The sequence below is a fragment of the Athene noctua genome, chromosome 1 (genome assembly GCF_965140245.1).
Source record: "Athene noctua chromosome 1, bAthNoc1.hap1.1, whole genome shotgun sequence".
Classification (NCBI taxonomy): Eukaryota; Metazoa; Chordata; class Aves; order Strigiformes; family Strigidae; genus Athene; species Athene noctua.
Genome location: NC_134037.1, coordinates 257,430,804 through 257,454,938, shown reverse-complemented (window position 1 = coordinate 257,454,938; position 24,135 = coordinate 257,430,804). Strand labels below are relative to the sequence as shown.

The 24,135-nt window shown below is 38.9% G+C and overlaps 1 protein-coding gene across 24 annotated transcripts in view; it reads left to right on the top strand.

The window, feature by feature from the left end:
• DLG2 (discs large MAGUK scaffold protein 2) overlaps positions 1-24,135 on the top strand; it is a 1,037,827-nt gene that overhangs the window by 714,974 nt on the left and 298,718 nt on the right. For all 24 annotated transcript variants that reach the window (XM_074917829.1, XM_074917850.1, XM_074917842.1 and 21 more), the window contains one exon: positions 18,984-19,120. In XM_074917829.1, coding sequence (XP_074773930.1) covers positions 18,984-19,120 — 137 coding nt within the window. The remainder of the gene's footprint in view (positions 1-18,983; positions 19,121-24,135) is intronic.

Here is a 24,135-nt window from a genome sequence, read left to right as displayed (position 1 = left end):
GACAGCAATTGCTGTGAGCCTGTTGTGACATCCTGATGCAAGAGAAGATATATTAAGGCTTTAGCGTCCTCTGTGGAATATATTCATTGACACGACATCTGTCACTTGCAACTGAGTAGTCTGAAAACTTTTATATTTCCTTCTTTACAGAGCTTCATCCTTTTTTGAATATAAAGCCAAATGTGCAAATGAAGCAAGTGAAATTACAGAGTAGTGATTTTGTCCATTATTGTTCTGTTAATTATCTACATAGCAAGTTCTGTCTTCTTGATAGTTTCTTATATGTCCAGATCTTTCTCAAGAAATCTGCTGTCTGGAAGACAGCACACATCAGCAAAATATTGCAGTGCCATGAAAAGCAGCTTTAAAAGAATAAATTGTATTTAATTAAACTTTTATAGCTTGGGGAGCTGTAGCTATTAATTTTTCTTGTGTTCTTGTCTCTTTTTTTTTTCTGTAATCCTAAACACAGGTAGACAGTATTTTAAGTCTTCTGAGAAAGGCACTGGAGATTCTGATTGTGGTGGAGTGACAAAGCTGGGTGAAGCTTTAAAGATTCAAGTGATATGGTAAATAGAATATCAGTTTGCAGCCTATTTAAAAAAAATAGTCTAGATTGTCAGTATTATTCTTTTGTTTCTGCTAGTTGAAAAAAAGGAAGGAGTGACATTAAAGCACATCTCTGGACTTCTGAAGGGAATAGCTGGCTCAGTCAGAAGCCAGACACCAAAGTGATTAATTGCAAATAGTCATTCATCTGACTATTTCCAATTCTATATCCTAGTTCTTTCTGCAGGTCTGTCATCCTCATTTTTCTTTCAGTATTCTGAACTCTAGCTAAAATTGTAGTTATCCTTAATGAAAATGAAGGAATGCAACTTGGATTCTTTTTAGGTGACAGCTAAAAGCAGTAACCAGATCTCAACACGTGGCAAAAAGAAATTTCCCTATAGTATTTTAGCTTTAACTCATCGTTTGTTATTTTAGACCATTTGTCCAACAGCTTTGAAAAGCTGCTTTACCTTCATCAGTTAGGGTTTTGTTTTGTTTTGTTTCTTTAAGTATTATATTAGTATTCCTAGAAACGGCAGCCTTTCTTTTGGAGTTTAGATGGAAGAAGATCCTTTGCCATTTACCATGAAACAAATGGTCAGTGCAGGTGACCATACTTCCCAGTTGTGCCATCTTAAGATAGGACACCAGAAGTCCAGGCTCTGGGCTCCAGTGCATAAGCATTCTGGTTCTGCATGTGTTGCACCAGTGACTCATACAAAGGGCAGCTTATTTGGACATGTAGCAGAGGTTCCTATATTGCAGTCGCAGTGAGATCAAGCTTCTTGCAGAAACATGGTCTTGCTGTGCCAGAGCCTTGTGCTCCCTGATTGTTAGGTGTTGGAAATGTAAGAAAAGCAAAACAGTGAGAAATCTGTAAAACACACATTTCCTTGACACAGGGTGCCCAGAGCAAGCACGGGACAGGATGGAGGTCCAGTGATTTGTGTTTGTCGTGACACCAAAGAGGAATGGGAAGCGGGATGTAGGCTGACCAGTCCCATTCTTTCACTCATTTCAAGGGCAGATTTATCTCCTGCTCTACTTTTTCTTTCAAGGGATGATTTTTGCAGTAGCCTACCAGCCTTGTTCTTCATCCTCCCTTTTTTCTCACAAAACCCAGCTGCACCCCTTGCATCGAGCCAACCGTGTTTCTCATCCTCCCTTTTTTTCCCCCAAAACCAGCTGTACTCCTGGCACCAAAGAATGTACTGTGTCCTTACTCAGAAGATAATAGCTTGCCTACAGTCCCACCCACTCACACATACAAACTAAGATAAATACTACCCAAAGTTTTTACCTGATTTGGAGGGATGATAATCCGACACCAAATCGGAGGGACAGATTGACGGGTTTGTGCTCTTGCGCCCCCCCCCCCCCCAAGAAGGGACAACTTTTGTTAAGATTTCCTCAGCTATGCTGAGTGTATACCCAGAAACTCTGTGTGTGTGTGATTGCAGTCCTTTTTCTTTTGTGTAGTGCTATAGAGCCAACCTGCAGTTTGTGCATTTATCATAGGCAATCTTAAAGAATATATAAATGTTGCATGAAAATAAACCATACTATTCGTGAATCTGATGGCTTCTTTTGAACGCAACCGGACCTACAGCATACGGGATGGTCAGGCATCCGGGTCAGACCTACAGTTACGGGCCCAGTTGGCATACCTGTTAAGAGATAAGTCCAGCCATCCCTAGCCCCTCTAATCTCTGAGGATCGGCTAGAACACAAGGGGATTTATCTCTTACCAAATTTATTCTCACCCTAAATGCAACACTGATACATAGGCAGCTGCTCTTCAACTCTTCTTTCAAGTGAGCAGTAAAACCATGTGATTTCTGAGAGTATCACTACTTCTTCTTTGCTTTCAGAGACTCATTTAAGAATTTTTCATTCAGAAATTCTGCCACTTGGGAGAATGGCAAGATGGTATGTTTTTCTCAACATGAAGCATTTGGTGTACTTGGTAGATGAAAAAAATTCCTGTGACCTCCTCCAGAGTACATTTTGGCTAACTTTTTATGAGAAAGACAAGGAGACTTAATGCTTATATCTTTAGTGTCTCATTTCTGAGACAAATGCAACTCTGAAAGCTTAATAAAGCAGACTATATTTATGGAGGGAACCTCCTGTGAAACCAGAAACATTAGTTAGTATATCCAAAGTATTCCAAGAGCACAAAGCTCTGTGTTCATTACCTGGGATATTGGCTTCTGAATTTTGAGTCGTGATTTATATGAACAAATAAGAAGCCTGCTCTTGGATTCTTTAGAAAGAGTTTTGTCCAATCATTATCTTTGACAGGAAGAAACAGTTGCAAAACAAGATCTTAGAGCTGAATTATATGTAAAAAAGGATATAATGACACAAAAAGTCTTTAGGATATTATAAAGGATATGTTGCATAAGCTAAAAGAACAATATCCTCCAGGCGTGCTTGACTTTTTTATTTTGGAAAGTGATATTTGCAAATAAGGACATAATAGATATTTTTTTCCCTAAACAGGCTTCTGGGTTTTTTGTTTGTTTTGTTTCTTATGCAGAACAATGTGTAGGATGCCTTATGAAGTTAATAGAAAGACATACTAGCCACTCCAACAAACAGAGAGACCTGAAATGAGGAAACAAAAAATTACAGCAAATAATTTAGTAAAAATTTTTTAGTAGGCACATTTACATTTTATGTACTGTAATTGAAAAATAAACTCAGAGTAAATGATAGGCCAGGGGTAAATCTTACCCGTAATCTGTAGGTTGGATGTGTATCATTTCTAAATTGTAATGATTATCAAATGCCATAGCCAAAATTTCTGAGAGATATTTTTAAATAATACTTTTAAATACTGTTATAGCAAATCACTATTTTCACTGCACACCTCTTGTAGTACAGTGAAAATAATTGTAGTTTAGAAATGTACTCTGTAGTTACAGAGAGATGTTGAAATGGTAGGTACTTTCGAGGCAAGATGTAAAAAGTGCCTGCCTTTTTTCTGGCATCAGTTTTCACAGAAAGGTCATTGTGATAAGGTTGCAATCATGATTAAAGCCAGCAACAGAGGGACAAGACCTCAGCCTCAAATGAAGAAGGAACAGGCATGGCAGCACTTAAAGAACTTAGATATTTTTACACTTGCAGGTCCTGATAGTCTTGATCCCAGACCACAGAAACTTAGCTGATGAAATCTGAGTGCTGACAGTGGTTGGCTCTGAACATCTGTGTGGAAAAGGTAAAGGGAAAGACTGGAAAGGGTAAGCAGAAATGTCATCATCATTGAACAAGAGGAGCCAAGGGACTATAAAGCCATCAGTTTGCTTTCAGAACCCCAGAATAATACTGGAACAAGTAGGTAGACTCTTATAAGCACCTAGAAAAAGTTGAAGAGTAAAGATTACCAGAGGATGCCATACTCCTGTTTTGCAACTCTTTTTCACATGTTTTCTCAGATTAAACCATGTGCTGGGAGGGTTTGATGCTGAAAGTGGTCTGAAAGAAACAAAGGTGTAATTCAGCAGGGAGACCTGCAAGGGGCTTTCAGCAGAAATAATCAAATAATCTACTAAGTCATACTTAACAGAAAACTATTGGGAAAAGAATCCTGTAGAAGAGTATCTAGAACTTTGTTAGCTGTAGCATCTTGTCTTTTACACATCATGCTGTGATGAAACTTTCAAATACTGTATTGGGATTTATAAATTGAGGTATGGTTTATAGGACATATGAGCAATCCTTTCATCTTTCACAGGTAAAGCTTTGAGCTTTCCACTTCAAGAAGGATGTAAACCACTTGGAGGGACTCCAGGGGAAAGCAGTAAAAACGATCAGAGATTTAGAAAGCCTATCCTACAAGGAAAGAATGAGTGATCTGAAGTCATTTATCTGAAATACCAAAGACTTAGAGGGGGGTTATGGGCCCCTGATAACAATCTTCTTGCCTTGCAGCACATCTTTGAAGAGTGAGTTTGCTCTGTGTGCCCCCTAGGGAGGGTGTGGAACAAAATTTAATAGACAAGTTATGATAAACAAGATTTGGACTGGATTTAGGACAAGTGAGGATTGTGATGTGATAGATTACCAGGCAAGACACCAGGTCTGCAGCATGGGAAATACCTGGGTGTGCCAGACAGCTATTTGTTAGCCATGATGCAACTTTAGTTGGTTCTGCCTCAGGTCAAGAAGACAGAGTAAATGATCTTTTGATTTTTTTCCAGCCCCAAGATTCAGTGATCATAATAAAATTTTCTAATTTCACTGCAATATGAAGACAAAGAGTAGGCATGGGGCTATTTAAATCCTCCACCTGCAGAAATAAAGAGGGTGTCTTCCAGAAAAAACCACAAGCATTTCCTCTGCTTATCCTCAACAATATCTTCGTATTTTTGATTTCCCTCTTTTTTACTTTAGTTGTGGCTAGGAGGGATAAAACACTTTTTGAGAAGGAACTTCTCCACATGTGAAAATATTAATGAATATTAGAACAGATAAACTGCAGTCTCAGTCTGCATTTGTTTATTCACATCCAGCTAGGATTTCTCTGGCTTTTCAACTTTTCTGTTACTCAAGCCAGGATCATGCTCCTTAGGAACAATTTGGTCAGATGGGTGACTGGTTCTTCATGAAAGGCTGTTGTCACAGGAGGTGACAGTCAGTATTTGGAGACTGGTCAAGACTCCTTTACTTTAGTCTGCACTAAGGCTTCTAATGCTAAATCTTGACTTCACATGGAACACTTTTGTCCAGCTCTAGTCAGAGCTGGGTTTCTTTACCTAAAACTAGTCTTGTAGGCTTTGGGTTTTACACTTGTGGGTCTCACTGGGATGAATCTTTTAATCTGAATAGCTGCCTGAAATTTCCACGGGGTGGCCCAGAAGTGGTCCGAGAATATATCAATACATTAGTACATTAATTCTTTCCCCCTGGGGTTTCATTTTTCATTAGGAATGCTGTGTGTACATTGTTCCCAGAGACTGAGACCTATATCCTACCTCTGGTGTTGCAGGGAAGTTCAGGGGTTGTTACTAATTTAAATAGCTGATGGAAAGGCTGTGTTAATACCCCTCTTAGATAGACTAATAGTGTCATGAAGAGTTCTGATGAAAAATATCAGGGAAAGTCTTACTCAGAGAAAATCTGTAGTGTAACTCAGGCTGAAACATCTACATTTTGGTGTTATACTCTGTCTCAACACTGCTAAGCACAAGCTTTTATAAAATCTTTCATGGTCTGGGACCAGTTTGAAAAAATCTGTATTTCTGAATACAGATTTCAAATATGGGTTCACATTAGCTTGTTAGTTATATATACTAGAGTACAACCCCCTTTGCAAATATTTAGCATAATTTCTGAGAAGTCACAGAATCATAGAACAGTTTAGGTTGGAAGGAACCCTTAGAGGTCATCTAGTCCAACTCCCCTGCAATAAGCAGGGACATCTTCAACTCGATCAAGTTGCTCAGAGCCCCGTCCAGCCTGACTTCGAATGTTTCCAGGGATGGGGCATCTACCACCTCTCTCGGCAACCTGTGCCAGTGTCTCACCACCCTCATTGTAAAAAATTTCTTCCTCCTATCTAGCCTAAATCTACCCTCTTTTAGTTTAAAAACATTACCCCTTGTCTTATGGCTACATGTCCTACTAAAAAATCTGTCCTCTTCTGTCTTATAAAAGTCACAGGTGTCCGATTAGAATCATTTTACTCTGTGAGAGTATAAGGTGCTTCTCACTGGCAAATAAAATATTTTTGTTTCTTAGAGTATTGCAAGACAGCATCATCAGTAAACTGAACTAGGGGACCAAAGTACAGTTTCAGGGAGACAAAAAGAGTCAAAACAAAGTGCAGTGACTATTGAATCCATTTTCAGTATCTTCACCTTATTACTACAGTTCAGTAAGCACCATCTCTTTTCTTTCTCTGTATCATTTATATACTTGTAAATTTCTAACATCAAGGCTCAGTAAATCGCCTTACATAAAAAACCAAAATTACTTGTGAATTTTTGTCTTGATTTTTCTCTGTATGTTTTAAAAAGGAAGTAACTGATTGGATGACAGTTTATTTGTGGGTTGATTGCAAATAGATAAGAGGCTACAAGATGAACTTTGATTTCATTTTGTATTTTCAAGCTTCAGCATAATTGGCAGAGAGCTTTTCAAGAAAGTATTTCTGTTCAGCTTTGCAAAAGGAATAAGAAGATAAATGCTAAATTCCCCTCATCAGATGGAGAATGAACAAAAGAAACTGATGAGTCTCTCCCTGACATTTATGGTTGTTAAACAGATCCCAAACTGACAGACTTCTCCTTCTGTCTCCATTTTATTGGTAACAAATTATTAAATATTTGTCTAGAAGAGCTATCCAACTTAGAGAGCAGTGACCCAGCTGTACTCAGTTAAATATACATCACCTAATGTTATACAAAGCAAATACCATTTGTTCATGAATTAGAATAGTTACCTCCTTTGTCAAGTCTGTAGGTTTCAAGAATGAATCTTGGTCGGAAATAATGGTGGGGAAAGCAGAGCTTTACATAGTACCATGACTTAAAAAAATTAACATCTCATCAAAAAGTAATAACTACTTTAAAACAGATCTTGGTGTGCACATTTACATGAACAAATGCTTTTCATTTACGTTATTAGGAGGTGAAATAACTTGTGCTGCTCTCAGTAATTACAGTAATTTGTGCAGAAAATTACGTAGGAACTATCTGTTAATGACAGACAAACTGTGATCGACTGTCAGCATAAGTTTGGTTCCTATGCCTGAAACAACTGGTGTACTTTGTGCATGGAAAGTGAACCAAATTTTGGCATTTGAACCGAAGTTAATACATAGTGTAAAAACAATAGCAGATTCTTTGAATCTTCTCAGTGCAGTCATTCCAGATTTCTGTAACTGCCTGCTTGCCTCTCAGCACTGCAGAGGAGTCATGGCATGTTATTTTTGTTTCTTTGTCCAAAAGTTACGTGTCTGAATTTATGTGGCATCAAGAATTAAATAGGGTCAGGTGAAATTTAAGAGCATGAGCAATGGGTGAAAAGGGAAAAAACCCCTTCATGATTTTGTCTGAATTCTCTGGTGAAGAGAGGAGACAGTCAGGGAAAGGGGACTTCTCTTGGGTTTACACCAGTAAGATCAAGCTCTATCACGTTGATCCCATTTCCAGATACTTCACCTCAAAATGAAAACATTAGAGAGCTGATTGATTATTGGTAATATATATTAAGGGAAAATGGCATTTTTAACAGGAGATGTAGTTAAATAAATACAGCTATAAAAACATATTTATGGTAATGAGGCAAATTTCCTTAAAAGCTTGTGTTGGAAAAAAAAGTGGACCGTATAAATAATTTGGTTTCCCACTCCTTTCAACCCATATGCACAGTTACTCTCTGAATTATCTCACAAGGCAGCCAAAGGTGGTTAAATCCAATGTTTTCAAGTCCAGCACTTCTCTTTAAAGGGTGAGTTAAAGGTTTGCTATTTGCTTCTTTAACCAGGTGTGGTGGGTTTGGCCCTGGCTGGACACCAGGTGCCCACAAAAGCTGCTCTCTCTCCCCTCCTCAGCTGAACAGAGAGAAAATGTAATGAAAGGTTCCTGCATCAAGATAAGGACAGGGAGAGATCACTCACCATTTACTGTCACGGGCAAAACAGATTCAACCCAGGAAAAGTAATTTATTGCCTGCCAATCAAATCAAAGTAGGTTAATGAGAAATAAATCTTAAAACACCTTCCCCCAACCCCTCCCTTCTTCCTGGGCTCAACTTTACTCCCAATTTCTCTACCTCCTCCCTGCCAGCGGTGCAGGTGGACAGGGAATGGGGGTTGCAGTCAGTTCATCACACATTGTCTCTGCTGCTCCTTACTCCTCTGGGCGAGGATTCCTCACACTCTTCCCCCTCTCCAGCGTGGGCCCCTCCCACGGGCTGCAGTCCTTCCTGAACAGGCTGCTCCAGCGTGGGCTCCTCTCTCCACGGGGCCACAGGTCCTGCCAGCAGCCTGCTCCAGCGTGGGCTCCCCACGGGGTCACAGCCTCCCTCGGGCATCCCCTGCTCCGGCGTGGGCTCCTCCCCGGGCTGCAGGTGGGTCTCTGCTCCCCCGTGGAGCTCCATGGGTGCCGGGCACAGCTGCCTCCCCATGGGCTGCCCCACGGCCTGCAGGGGAACCTCTGCTCTGGGCCTGGAGCACCTCCTGCCCCTCCTCCTGCACTGACCTGGGGGGCTGCAGGGTTGTTCCTCTCACCTGTTCTCACTCCTCTCTCTGGCTGCAGTTACACAGGTCTTTGTTCTCCCTTCTTAAATACATTATCCCAGAGGCGCTACCACCATCACTCTTGGTCTTGGTCTTGGCCTTGGCCAGTGGTGGGTCCATCTTGGAGCCGGCTGGCATTGGCCCTGTCAGACATGGGGGAAGCTTTTAGCAGCTTCTCACAGGAGCCACCACTACCAAAACCTTGCCACACAAACCTAATATATACAAGGAAAGGTTCATAGTACAGTGTATCTGCCAGAGCAAAAATTGGTAGAAATATCGAGTAAGAATTATTGTTACACTGTTTTCTTCCATTATAGTGATATCAGATTTGTCTTAGCTCTCAGGAGCATTACAAACCTATGATTGCTAATTTCTCTTTCTCTCTTTTAAGCTTAGGAGTGCAGTTTTATTGTTCCCTTTCCTCCCAGTAGTACTCATCCTCTAAAGGCTTATTTTTACTGTATTTTTTTTAGGTGCATTGCTAGCCTGAATAGCCATTTCTGTCCTACTAACTTCAGCTATTTGCTTCGGTCCCCACATCTTTCCTTCTTGCCACATCCCCCAAGCTGCGTTTGCTGAGCAGCAGTTGCACTGCTCTCCATAGCAGTCACAACTCTATAATAGTGCCTTGTATGAAACTGCTGCCAGCAAAAGGAACATGTGAACCTGACACTATCCTCAGCTGCTGGCTCTTACTACTGCCATCTCTGTAGATGCTGGTGAATATGCACCTGGTCTGTGATTCAGAATAATTTGTTTTGGTTTTCATGCCATTTTCAACTTGCCAGTCCATTTGGCTAGAATATCTTCATGGTAATACAAGGCAGGCAGTGGGAGAGTGTGGCCAAAGGCAGGGAGGACAGCAGTTATCTCTTTTGGCAGTAGTGAGGCTTTAGATCAGCATATAACTATTAAAAATGCACCCTGCAACCCCCCACCTGACTTTTTGCTGCTAATGAGGACAACTGTCTGCTTAGAATCATGGAGTCATGGAATGGTCTGGGTTGGAAGGGACCTTATAGATTATGTAGTTCCAACGCCTCCTGCAGTGGGCATGGCCACCTTCCACTAGATCAGGTTGCTCAAAGCCCCGTCCAGCCTGGCCTTGAACACTTCCACGGATGTCTTCTTCATCTGTAGTCATGCATAGTCCAGTTGATTTTTGCCCAAATGAATGAAAGAGCAGGTGTGAGGATGTGATTTAAAAAAACCCCAAAAACCTCAGAACCTCTTGCTAAGAAAAATGCTGCTAATGCAGAAGAAAATAGAATGAAAACAAAAGGCTAGTCTTTAACAGTCCATTCATATCACATTCAGACATAACAGTCACGTATGCTGTGTTTAACATTATTCCCTGCAAGGTGTAAATGATCCCAGCACAGAGGCAGCCAGCCAGATGATGTCTACAGTAATCAAAAATTCTGATATTTAGTGACTCTGGATCTGAGGACTGTTTTTCCTTGTGTGTGCACCAAAAATATGCAAAAAATTCCTACGTGAACAGGAAGTCATCGTGCATGCACAGCTTCAGTTGCAGGCGTATGCAAACCTGGCATGGAAATGTGAGAAAACACATTTCGAAAAATCAAATTGTAAGCAGTTAATCCTGTTCCTTTACATCACTAATCTTCACTTTTTCAGAAATATAATTTGGCTGGTTTTATCATGAAATGTTTAGACTTAGCGTATCAGGCAGCTTCCCCTAAAAGAGCTGAACGGCTTACTATAATTCTTAGAGTGTCAGTATATGTCAAAAATGAAATTATTTTCTCTTTTTGGCACTTATGCTAGTAAAATTTTGACTGTGATTTAATATGATTTTCAGTGAACTTGAACCCTCATTAATGCTTTAAGAATCAACTTACTGTGAATCATTAGGAAAATTTGCCTTTTCAAGACAAATTTTAAAGTATTCTTGAGAATTCCTGTTCTGAAATCAGGCCACTGCTCATTGTCTCTGCTTTCTGGGCAATTTATTCTTAATTAATATGAATAAATGCAAAAATATAAACAGAACTTCTAATGAGGCTTTAAGTGTATTTTTGTAGTTTGCTGCTTCCTTTCTTTTCAGCTCCATCTGAAGGGAATGTATATTTAGGGATAAAGATATGCAGGCAGAAGATTCATAATGCGAGAAACATTTAACTGCAAAACTGAATAAAAAAGATGGGATTGTTTACCTTTGCATTAGAGAATATTTTACAATTCCTACAAATAGCAGTGTAATTTAACAAGATGTGTTTTCAAGGCTTTATTAAAGATTACAGAAAGATTAGCTTTACTGTTATAATATAAAACCAAGGCTTTATCTGCTGTACCAACAGCATGATTGTTTTTAAACATGCACTCACTGTCTTGCAGGTATGTTAGCATTTGCATCATAACCTCACTTTCCCATCTTCTCCTCTCTGGCTGGAAATGTAAACATTATTTTTAAGGCAAGGAGTGTAACCCTGTATCCTGAGAACAGATACCTTCCTTTCTTTCTTGTTGTAAACCAATAGATTTGACTGCAATGTTGATTTTGATGCCCAAAAGAGTGAAAAAACAGTTGGAAAAGAGCTGTTCAAAATTTGCAGATTTTGAAAATCAAAAAAGAGCTTGTTCAAATTTGCAGAGTAACTCAGCAAAAAAAACCCTGAAATACCCAGCAGACTTTTCCATATTCTGGACTCTTCTGCATTTCTGACTTTTGTGGGTCTCAGATGATGCTGATGAACTGCTTGTGTCCAAAGAAAAGATGAAACACACTGCGTTCCCCTACCTCCAGCAGAAGAGCCAGCTCAGAGGAGGCAATGTCAGGCAGGAAGCTTTCCCTGCCCTGCACATAGCTCTTTTGGAACAGGTGTAAGAGCTGTAGGTATCAGTGTGGTAGCCAAATTTTAAAATTACATATGCTTCCTAATAGTATGGGTAGCAGTTTGTAAAATTTGAGATGGAGACTGCAAAGCTGCTTAGGTTTTCTCAATCAAGAGTACAGAAATCAGCCTGCCATTACTGCCTGCTGGATCTCCAGCCAGCAGCTACTACCAAAGCTTGCTTCTGCTGAGTTTTAGCTGGCTGCCATTCTTCCAAGCCTAAATTGAGTCCTTCTGAGAGCTGTTTGGGGTAGGGTGAATGTACACATGCACCAGCATATTGAAGACATTTTAATCTCTGTGAGATTATTATCTCTGTTCTCTTTCTCATCAAACAAGCAGCAAGAACAGACCTCTGCAGATTCCTGCACTGGGCTGTGCATCAAGACTCTGTTACTATAGTGTTTTAAGTTTCAATTATTTTTTTCTTTGTATTAAATTAAGAGTAGTTAAAATTAGAACTCTTTTATTGGAATTTATTTTACAAATTTGAATTTGCAGTGGTTAAACTTTATGCAGATAAAGGCAGATGAAAGATGAAAAATTTCACGGTTTACTTTCTACTAAAAACTCTGACCAAAACCTGCCTCCATATGGAAAAGTTCTAAATCCTCTTTTGCTGACATTATGGAAGGGTCCAGCCCCTCAGCGAGACATGTCAGTGTTGCTGTGCAATCAGTGCTCATTTGCAAGGAAAGGATTTTCTTTGCCTGCTGTGTAATCACAACTGCCAAACAGTATCTGGTCACAGCATCTCTCATAAGCATGCTGAGCATACTCTGTGGAAGTATTGTGTATGCTCTCCAGTTTGATCCTCAGCAGAGGCTATACTGAAATGTGGCATCTCTGTTGGTTCTGTAGTATGGAAAGGTGATGCACTGGCAGCCAGAATGTAGGGATTAATGAAAATAATAACTATAAAAGTGGCTGTGGGCAAGAACAAAGAAACTGTAACAACTGTTGGATAAGAGCTGAAGGCAGGAGTGTATAATAACACACAGTGTAAAGGGGACAATAATTTTCTTCTTGTGTAAGGTAGTTTCAGAGAATATTCTTCTTACCTGGTGGCACTGTACATAATTTTTATTCTATCTGACAGGAATTGGGAAATAACCAAAACCACTAGATATTTCTGCAAACAATTGTCAAAACATGAAGGAAGATGTTGAAGTTTTTAACCCAAGGCCATTAGAAAGAAACACTAGGTAACAATAAGCTCAGTTGGAGTTGTAGGGGCTTGGGTCTTTTTCCCAGTTGAGGCTATTATCAAATTGTTGGTTACAAAAAGAGCCCTCTGAAGTGATCTGGGAGCAGGGTCTGAAACAGAAATTAATAATGGTAATGAAACTAGGCAGCTTTTAAGTCTGTTGTGAATGTTACTTAAAGTTTTATGAATCATACTGTACTTTAAACTAGACTTTTTCATCCACAGAACAAAATGTAGTCAAATTTTATTCATATAAGTCCTTCAGTATAAGCTGTCACGTGAGTCAGGAGTAGGAATTGTTTTAAGAACTCAGATAAATTGATATTTGAATCTACCCTGTCTCATGAAGGAGATGAGATTAAAAAAAGTGACATTTCCTATGTTTGGGATTAATAGTTTCTTAGGAATTGATCTGTGGGATAAAAAATAGAGACAGAAAGACCTCTTCAGAGGAAGTCCCTCCTTGTAACATTGTATAATTATTATGAAACATATTTTAATTTTTGTTTTGTAATGTATTTCATTTTTGTGTGTACCAAATAATAAAGGAATCTGCTGTCAATAATGAACACTAATCATAAGTTGCAGCTCTAACAAGCGTATTAAACTTCCACGATTGGGGAGTGTTACTTTTAAATATGTGCTATATCTCTTCTTTGGGAAAACTAAAATTGGCATCTAGAGGCTTGAGCAAAGGGGCAGGGGGAGATATTCCCTGCTGCTCTTCTGTTTATAGTTAACCTTGTTTCAGTTTGTTTATTCATATAGAACTAGATATAACTGTGGTACCTGTCAAAATAAGTCAATCAAATGGTATCAGTCAAAACATTTTATATTACCCATGTTCCTTTCCTCCCTCCACGTGGAATTTGATTAATTAGAAACCTGGATTGGACTTCAAGGCTCCAGGTTTGACAATTTCATTGGTAGGTTCATCAGTATGATACTGTTCTGCCTTTCAGAGACTAAAAGAGAGTATAAAAATATTGTCTCCGTAAGCTTAAGTAATTTCAACAATAAAAAACCACTGAGCTGCATTTTTTGTAACTGAGTGTTGTAGAAGTGGCTGGTCTGTGGAAAGGCAGGAGCCAGCCCAGTTTGGGTTCCTCATTCCGTTGTCCAGGTGCTCACAGGAACACGTCAGTGTCTCACGTCCCACAGCACAGCCAGGCTTGCAGTGCCAGGGAAGGTCCTCAGTGGCACAGGTTGTTGTGTGCGTACTTTCTGGTTGTATTTTCTTGTTTTGCTGCCTGAAAGAGTTTCATAAAATCTGAGTTCATGCTGTGTTCTGGAGCAAATCAGTTTGTTTCACAGCTGTGAATGACTGTGGCAAAAAGAAGTGAGAGATCATCCAGGAAGGTAGAGTTATATTTATTCATGAACTCTCCAAAGAAGTTACCCAGTTATGCTCATTCATTCTCTCATATATTTCATTCACTCTTCATTTTACCCACATCCTCACAAGCCCAAGGATGCATGTGCTGGGGTGGTCTGACTCACTCATGTGTGACACAAAGGACGTGGGACATTGAACCCTTACCACGTCTCTTGGCATTTTCTTGATTGGCAAGCATGGACTAATTTTTAGACAGATGATTTATACCCTCTAGGAGTTCACTGTTGTTATGGGATTGTCCTTTACATTGAATATTTCTTTCTTCAGTCTCTTAGGCAAGGGCAGCTGCTCATTGCCTGTTTTTCTTCGTTTAGTAAACACACATCTTTATCACTGTGCTCTGCTTTCCCGTTGGGTTTACAGGCACGAGAATGGCATATGTCACATGCTGTAATCTTGCTGCCAACATCCTGCTGTTATGGTACAGGGTCTTCTGCTGACAAGACACCTGTGCTGTGGTCTAAACAGGTTCCAGACATTCTGTCCAGGCTTGACAGAAACAACTCATTTTTAGTTTTATTGCTAGGAATGTTCTGTATGGTCAATACACATAATTTCTCTAACCTTCATTCTCTCTTCTAGTGCTTACATGCACATTTCCATTAATATTTAATCTGTTTCTAGCCTAATATTTCTGTTATGAGTCCTGTAGATTTTGTGGCTTCACCAAAATATTCTGTGTTCAACAGGACACTGTTGGCCGTAGAGCATACTGTGGTAAAGACATGAATCCAGCAATTAGGAATTATGCATTTTATGTCTCTGGAGCATGCTGTTTTAGTTAACTACCTGCAAATCACATACTTCTTAATTATATTTTAAGGTTATGACTTAAATGCTACTTTTTTTGGCTTCTCCATTATTTGGATGTTCCCAACTAGGACTGTGAAACTCATGTTGGATTTATCCTCTAAAATCTTCATTCTGTTTGCTGGCTTAAAATAAACTTGGTTTTCTGTACAGGATAGTAGAAAAATGCAACATCCCATTTGGGTTATGAGTGAGAGTTTCATTTAACTTCACTTCTTGTTAGAAAGCTGACATTATCTAGCTACAGTTGATCTTTTAGGCTCCCACTTTGGTTACTGGCAAGTGATATGCCCACAGTGTGATTCATCCCCTGTGTCTTAAACAGTGATTTTATTATTATCACAGAGGCACCTGATGCTGGACTAATCATAGGGGGAGCCTCCATGCCTACTTTTTACCAGAAAGTAGTTAGAACATATGTTTTTGCGGATACAGTGATGAATTTAAAACATGTATCTAGTGCAGCAAATACGGCAGAATAGATGTAAATAGTCACTAGTTACCTTTTTCTGAAGTAGCTATGATTGAGACTTAGGAGGCTTTTAAATTGCTTTGACTGCAACTTTTTTTTTTTTTTTTTTTTATGGCTTCTTTACCCTTTCAAATATTTTCATGTTTTATTTACTGATAATCCAGGGAAAACATATGAATAATATCTTTGATTATTGTTATTATCAGCACTTTTTCTGAAGTTTCCTCTGTCCCTCTTCCTCATTGTGATGACAGTAATGTTTCCTGTCTTATTCCACTATTACACATGTTACTAACTGCAGGACCAGTGATCAGCATTTGTAGAACCCAAAGGCAGATGAATTTTACAAACACCTATCCAGTGGAAATGGAAGGGAATAGAGGTTGATTAATTTTCCCTAGTTTACACTTTGTCCCAATGTTGTACGTGCCTGTTCTCTTCAGTGGTTTAGAATGAAGCTGAGTTTGACCTGGATGTGCATCAGTATAAAATCCAGTTCTCTTTCCTTTTTCATCTTGGAGTTATCTTTTCTTCATAGAACCATAGAATGGTTTGGATTGGAAGGGACCTTTAAAGATCATCTAGTCCAACCTTGTCTTTCACTAGACCAGGTTGCTCAAAGCCCTGTCCCACCTGACCTTGAACACTTCCAGGGGTGAGACATACACAACTTCTCTGGGAAATCTGGTCCAGTGTCTCACCACCCTCATCATAAAAAATGTATTCCTTACCACCATTCTAAATCTATCTTCCATCTGATTCCCGTTGTGAGGAAGTTGGATGCTCTGCCCAAGCTGAGGTGGTGTTGTGAGGCAGATTGCTCATTAGCAAAATAGGAAGTGAAAGGGAGAGTATTCCTCAAAGTGACTCCTGATCTTCTGTGTTTTGGTGGCAATATTCTCCTAACCACAGGAGTCAATAAGAAAAAGGTTCTGCAATTAAATATGCCACTTTTTTTTTTTTTAATTCAATGGTCCAATGAAAAAGATCACGTTTAGAAAACTTGAATAATTCTGTGTTTAAAATAGGATAAGAATCTGATATGAGACTAATCTGATGTAGGTAGTGACAAGAGGGATGCACACCAGGGATGCACAAACCTTTCTGAGGTCTTAAAACAAAACAGAAACCTTCAAGCATAGTGGAGATGAGACTCTAACTCAGGTTGTGAACTTTTATAGCACTGATCTACCCACACACCTCTTCCCACATCCAGCCCCCATCCTTTCAGAAACCAAGAGTGTGATTCATCTCATCTCTTTCAGATGTCTCTTTGAGATGAGATGAATCATGCTTTAAAAGCCCTTAATGAATTTTCATTGATTATAAAGGTAGCATAAATGATTAGCATAGTTGTCTGATGTCATTTGGCCATATGAATCCTACCCAAAAGTTTTATTGTAGTATACTTTCCTAGTGCCCTAGCAATTAGCAAAAGTCGTTTAAGTAAAGTGGGCCATTGTTCCATTCCCCATTCTTTTCAAAAAGAAATCTTTTAAAGGCAAGCGTGATTAGGCAATGAAACTAAATCGTTATCAAGAGGAAACACACAGAAAATCTCCCTCTTCCTCAGCTGTCTCTCCTACCACTCTCATCATCATTCTGGAATACTCTCAGATCTTTACTTAACTGGTAGAAGCATATGCGGATGTTTTTTGGTGTCAGAAGGATTATAGTTATGTTACCAAGGATTATTCAATCATTATTCCTTGTCCACAACTGATGTTAAAAAGAAAATTTCCTTTCTTGATGTTTCCTTACAATACCTTTTGGCTTCTTTGTTCATAGTTCCAGGGTGATGAACAAATTCTTCCATGCTGGAGAGATCGTGATCTTTTTACTCTTATAGTTGTCCCGGCTGTAGCACATAAATAGTAACAGTGATCACCAGCTTTAGCTGGAAATTCAATAAAGCTTTATTTTAGTTATCCCATATTTCTGAATTAGCTTCATGTGTATTGTTAATAGTCATCTTAATTAATTAAGTAGTGTTTCAATTTGAGATATAAATTCAGAGATTTCTTTTTGTAATTTACTTTTTTGGCACTATTCATTAAGTAGTCCATTATGTTATCTGACCTCACATATTTTTTAAGGTAAAATAATGATCAAATGAAAATAATGTGAGGAAAAAAAAATCAAAATATCTAATTAACTCAGAAGAGGTTATCTCTGTACTCATACAACTGCTAAAAAGCCTGTGTGTATTAAATATACCCTTCCTTTTTATTGCTCAAGCAGTCAGGCTGGTGAATTTGTGATAAAATGCCAAATTTCAGGCAACTCATTTTTTACTACTGCATTTTACTGCTCAGGCTGCAGCTATTACTAGCATGTTTGTTTTAAGAATGACTGAACAGTATAGATTTCATAGATAAAACTAGTGATTATTCTCTAAATAGATATAACTATGTTTTCTGTACAGGTAGAAGAGAAATGGCTGGTTGAAGCAATAATCTAAGCAGGTTATTGTCAGTAGCAGCTTATTTGTTCAGCTGGAAGTTCCCATTAGCTATCTGATATATGAAAAATTAACTTTATGAACTAGATTTTTCAGGAAATAAAGAACAGTAGTTTCTGTCTTTTCTCTGATTGAGATAAAAATGTTAATTGTAAATGAAAGCAATGATTTGCCTGTTTATGCAATGTGTCAGAAGATAGGAAAAGTGTAAAACTGCCTTTTTTTTTCTTCCCCCAACATCTACTTATTTTGCCTTCCTTTTGCTGAATCATATTGGCTGCTATTATTGACATTGGTCCAAACTTTGGGTGTTTATCTAGGAATTTCACAGATCAGTGAACAGAAGTTATATTTGTACAAAGGACTATTGCTTTCTTATTTTATGTATCCATAGCCAAAGATATTTGTGTCTTAGAAAAATATGTGAATCAGATTTAAATGCAAGTATCTATACCATTTATCTTTCACAGAGCCCTCACTGTGGTACTACAGAAATCTGCAAAATCTGCAGCACTTCTCCCAAGTATTTTTAAAATTGTGTGGACAATCAGAATACCTTTAATTTTGTTCTGATAGATGGTGATATATTTTATACCAATATTAAAAAACAAAACAAAACAAAACAAAACAAAAAACAAACTCTAAGCTTCAGAGTTTTATTACTGGTCATGTCAAGTTGTGCCATAAATTCTTGATGTAGGCTGCACTGGCCCCGGCGAGGACAAACTATGGGTATAGAATCATCACTGGTTTGATTGGTTTTGTCTCTACCTTCCTACAGTTGTACCTGACAAAGAATTTCCTTAATTTATTTCAGTCCCCGACCTTCCATCCCACAGATATCTCTTATGTTATTTGTATTTCTGTAAAAAATACTGTAATTAGACATTAGATTAAATATATGCTACTCTTGCACTGCTCTTTAATGTTATGTATTGAATTACTGAAGTTTTGTTTTCCTTATCTTCTTCAGGTCTGGGATTCAGTATTGCAGGAGGGGTTGGAAACCAACACATCCCTGGGGACAACAGCATTTATGTCACCAAGATTATTGATGGAGGAGCTGCACAAAAAGATGGGAGGTTGCAGGTTGGAGATAGACTTCTTATGGTAAGTATGAGAAATTTAAATCACATGTTATTTGGCTGAAAATTATTTTATATAAGGACTTTCATTCACCGTACATGTCACTGGAGGTAACCATTACAACTTCAATAATAATTATGAGTTATATTTCTGTCACCTTCTTTTTTTCCCAGTCTTTATATATATTTCTGAGGCTGCAATTAAAAAAGCATTACTCTGGAAAACCAACATTTTATGAAGAGAAGGCAATGGACTCTATTACTTTGACAAACCTTTTACTGAGAAGAGAGTAAAGATATTATGCACATCAGCAACAAGTCAAAATGCACCAGAAAACTTTAACAGATTTTAGACAAGCTGTTCATTATGGCAGTACTGATTCTACTGATTGTTTTAAGAAAATTGAAAGGTGAAAATATGCCACTGAACTCTCAGGTGTAGCCACTGTCAGTGGACTGTTGCCTACATCTCAGGATATGTAGGAATGCTTTATGTGTAAGTTCTATACAGATATTTAAAAAAACCCAAACATTTTCCATCTTTTTCCTTGAGGAAGTTTACTTATTCCTCTGATGAATCTCACTTCAGGAAATTCTTCCTGATATTTGCAGTGCTAGTACATTGCTCCTTTTAGATAATTATTTCCCACTCACAGTTTGTTTAATTCTTTGTTGAAGGGGAAATCCTGACCCTGGTGAATCAGCAGAAGTTAATCTTTGTCAAGTTGTAGTCATGTCAATGCATTTGCATAGATTTCAGCAGGTAGAGAAATATTTGTTGGATAAGTGCCATGAAAAAGATGTATGGCAGTACACTGTTTGTGATGTGATATCAAAGTAGTAAAAAAATTCCATGACCTTTTTTGCTGCCTGCAAAACTCTGCCTAATTGAGATTTTCTTTATTTGGTTAGGGACACTGTGTTCCAGTCACATGTGAAGATCACCATTCATTTTATACTGGGTATTAAACAAAACTGGAAAGGCACTTGGTTGCTGGTTGACTTTTTTAATTAACCCACGTGGATAGATAAAACAGCTTAAGGATCAAATGGTGTTATCAAAATCAAAGCAAAATGAAACTACAAAATTTACAGTTTCTTTGGCATTTCTTCTTTGCAGGTTCTCAGCACAATAATATTCAAGTCACTGTTGTATAATAAAGTTTTGCCTCATTTCTATAGAATATATATCTGGATTTGCCAAATTTGCACCTTGTTTTGTATTTTGCACCTTGTAGCAAATCTGCTTGTGTTCAGCTGTTGGTTTTTTTTTCATGATGAGAATTCCTTGCAAATTTTCTTATCTGTAAATTTATGTTACCTTACTCTTAATTTCATCCAACTTATTTGAGATAACCAGTAATATATATAAAAAAAACATATGCAAAGACCCCACATTCGCCATCTTCAGTGTAATTTAATCAGGATGAATTTGAATAGAAGAATAATTCCTTTATGTACCACTATGTATAAATTCATTCTTTCCAGATTTTTATAGGATTTGTCTGTTAAGCATCTCTTCTCAATCTTGAACCTGTGACTCGCTGAAGTCAGATATAGATGTTTCTTCATTGTGACAAGTTTATACTCCTGCATCTGACTTCTGAAAATAATCAGAGGTCATTCTCAGTGCGTTTGATATCTTTACACTGCTTTCCTTTCAGTCTGGACCAGTTCTTTACTTACTGTCATCTCCTTTTATCACTGCATGTGAAATGAGAAAAAACCCAAATCAATCACAATATTGCTCTCCACTGCTTATATACTTCCAGACCAATCGTTACACTGTTGCATAAGAAAATCTTAGTCATTCTACTCTTTGTATACCTTAACCATTAAGTTTTTGGAGATAGATTTACAAAATCAAAATCTATTCATAAGATTTGTGCAGATTACAGCCATGTTTTCTGGTTCTCTCCCACAAGGTAATGATTTATTTATAATCTGTGTACCTTCCATGTTTTTTCTCTTCTACTTTGTGAAGTGTCTGTCAGTTCATGGAATTAACTTCATGTTCCTTTGTGAAAAGTGAGTGAAAGAATTAATTACTTTCTTTTGGCATTGTATCAACACAATATTACCCTTGTCGTCTGGATGGTCCTACTTCCACATCACTGATTCCATATTGATTATATATTTGAACACTTCCTTTTCTTTCTTTTTTTTTTTTTTTTTCCCCTTCTTCTCAGTAGTGCATCCTTTCTTGTTCTTTGTTTTTTCCATCATTTCTTTATAAAATTTACCAAAATTTGCCATCCTTCAGAATTCTCAGCAGCTGCTGGGGGGCTTGTTTCATTTTTCTGTTTTCTGATAAAATTGTGTGAAATGCTTTCAGATCCCAAAGAACATGCAAATCAAATGCATTAAAATTTAAGATGTAATAAAAGAGATGCTGAAAAATCAAAACTAATATTGAAATGTAAAACAATTAGGTGCTATCTGAGCATTTTGCAGCTTGATCACCCTACTCTTATTAAATGCAGATTGCTAATAGTGTGTTAAGCATTCAGAAGATGTATTATGTAAATAATGAGCATTGTGATGTTAAATCTATATAAGGGCATGTGATGCAGTTATGTTTCTGTGGTGCTGAGCCTGCACTTAAGGCTTATTATCCTGAGCACTTGCACAGAAAAGTGTTCCATTGTAGGATAATCCCAAGGTTCCCGTTAGGAAAATTACTGGAGGAAGCATAAGAGTGCTTAAGATGAAAACTGAGCTCAGTGGTTTTTCTAGGTATATGTGAAAGGACCAGACCAGAGCTCTGCTCTGAACATTTACAGATAGGAGAAAAATACTTATTGTATTCTGGTGGTAATGCCTACGGTAATGGCTGCTGCTGCTGGTTGTAATGCCTGTGGTGAGACTACGACTGTGCTGAGTGTCTCAGGTTGCTTCTCTTTGTGCTGGAAGGGAGCAAAGGTAAATCACATACAGAGCATCATAGGCTGACATGATAATTCAGGGTCAGCTGTTGGGCCAGACCAGGTTTCTGGGGAATTTATCCAATTAAATCTTTAAAATCTCTAAGGATGGAACTTGCACAGACTCTCTGGGAAACCCGTTCTACTGCTCGATTGTCCTCATGAAGAAAATACTTTTCCATATAATCTGTTTGACCCTCTCTTGTTTCAACATATGCTTGCTAGCTCATCCTGTTACCACATGGCACTCTGTAAAGCTTAGCTCTGTCTTAATGACCATCCTGTAAGCACTGGAAGTCTGCTGTTAGTTGTCCCCAGAGATGCCCTTCTTCAGGCTGAAAAAGCCCAGCTCCCCCAGCTTTTCCTCACCAGGCCAGGGCTCCAACCCCAGCCATCTTGGTAGAACTCCCCTCGACTTGCTCCATTTTGTTACATTTCCTATGCTGAACACAGTATCTAGCTCCAGTCAAATGAGTGGCAGTTACTGGGGAATAATCCTCCCCTGGATCTCCTGGCTCTGCTCCTGCTCATACAGCTCAGGATGCTGTTGACCTCTTTGCTGCCAGGACACACAGCTGGCTCATGCCCAGCTAGCTGTCCACTGGGAGCCCCAAGCACTTTTCCATAGAGCTGCTGCCAGGCTGTCAGTGCCCAGCCTGTTCTGTTGAAGGGGATTAGCCTGTACCAGGGCCAGGACTTACTGTTTCTCCCTGTTGAACATCATAAAGTTTTTGTCAGCCCCTTTCTCCAGCCTATCCAGGATGGCAGCCATGCCCTCGAGTATATAGGCTGGTCCTCACAGTGAAGTGTCATCTGCAAATGTGGTGAAGTTACACTCCTCACCTCTTCCAGGCCATTGTTAATGGTGACGTTACAGTCTAGACAAGTGGTTTGTGTGGTGGGTGGGAAACTGGCTGGCAATTTGACCTTTTCAAACTGGCAACCTGACATAAGTGGGATCCCCCAGGGATTAATATTGAGCCCAACCCTGTTTAATATCTTCATAAGTGATCTGGATTAAGGGATCAAGTGTACCATGGTTAAGTTTGCTGACAATACCAAACTGAGTGGGGAAGTGGACATTTTGGAAGGGAGAGCCACCCTGCAGGAAGACCTTCATAGGCTCGAAGAATAACAACTGCAGTCTTTCACCAGGGAAAACATAATCCAGGAGGGCAGGACAGACTGGGATCTACCTGGCTGGAGAACTGCTCTGTGGAAAGGGACCTGGGGCTCAGTATGAGTGACTGGTGTGCTGCAGAGGCAAAGCAAGCCAACAGCGTGCTGGGTTCCATCAGCAAGGGCATCACAACAGAGATAAGGAGGTCATTATCCCACTCTGCTCAGCACTGTCAGGCCACATGTGGAATACCATGCTCAGTTTTGGTCCCAGCTATACAAAAAAGCTGTGGACAGGCTGGAGAGGGTCTAGAGGAGATACACAAAGATGATGGGAAGCCTGTCATGTGAGGAAAGGCTGAGGGAATTGGGTTTGTTCAGCCTTGAGAAGAGAAGGCTTAGGGGAGACATTAACACCATGTTCCAGTATTTAAAGGGTGGCTACAGAGAAGATGGAGATTCCCTTTTTACAAGGAGTCACGTGGAAAAGACAAGGGGTAAGGGGTACAGTTTACTAGTCGGGAGATTCCGATTGGGCACAAGTGGAAAATTTTTCACAGTGAGAGCAATCAGCCCCTGGAATAATCTCCCCAGGGAAGTGCTGGATTCCCCAACATGGGACACTTTTAAGATTCAGCTGGACAGGGTGCTGGGTCACCTTGCCTAGACAGTGCCTTTGCCAGAACAATCAGACCAGAAGATCCTTGAGGTCCCTTGTAACCTGGTATTCTATGATTCTGTGATCAGGAAGAGCTGAAAAATGGTTTAAGTTATTACCTCTCAGATAATAATTACTTTTGTTTATCTGATACCATCATCTCAGTTTGGAAGAGTTTATCTACAGAATGGATAAAAGACAAATCAGTGTAAAACTGTGTGGTTTTACTAGTACAAAACAACACTAGTAGCTAGAAGGAAGGTATTATTTGGGCAAAACTCTAAAAACATTAAGCATTAAAAGAAAATTTAAGCTAATATTTATCTCTTACAAGTATTA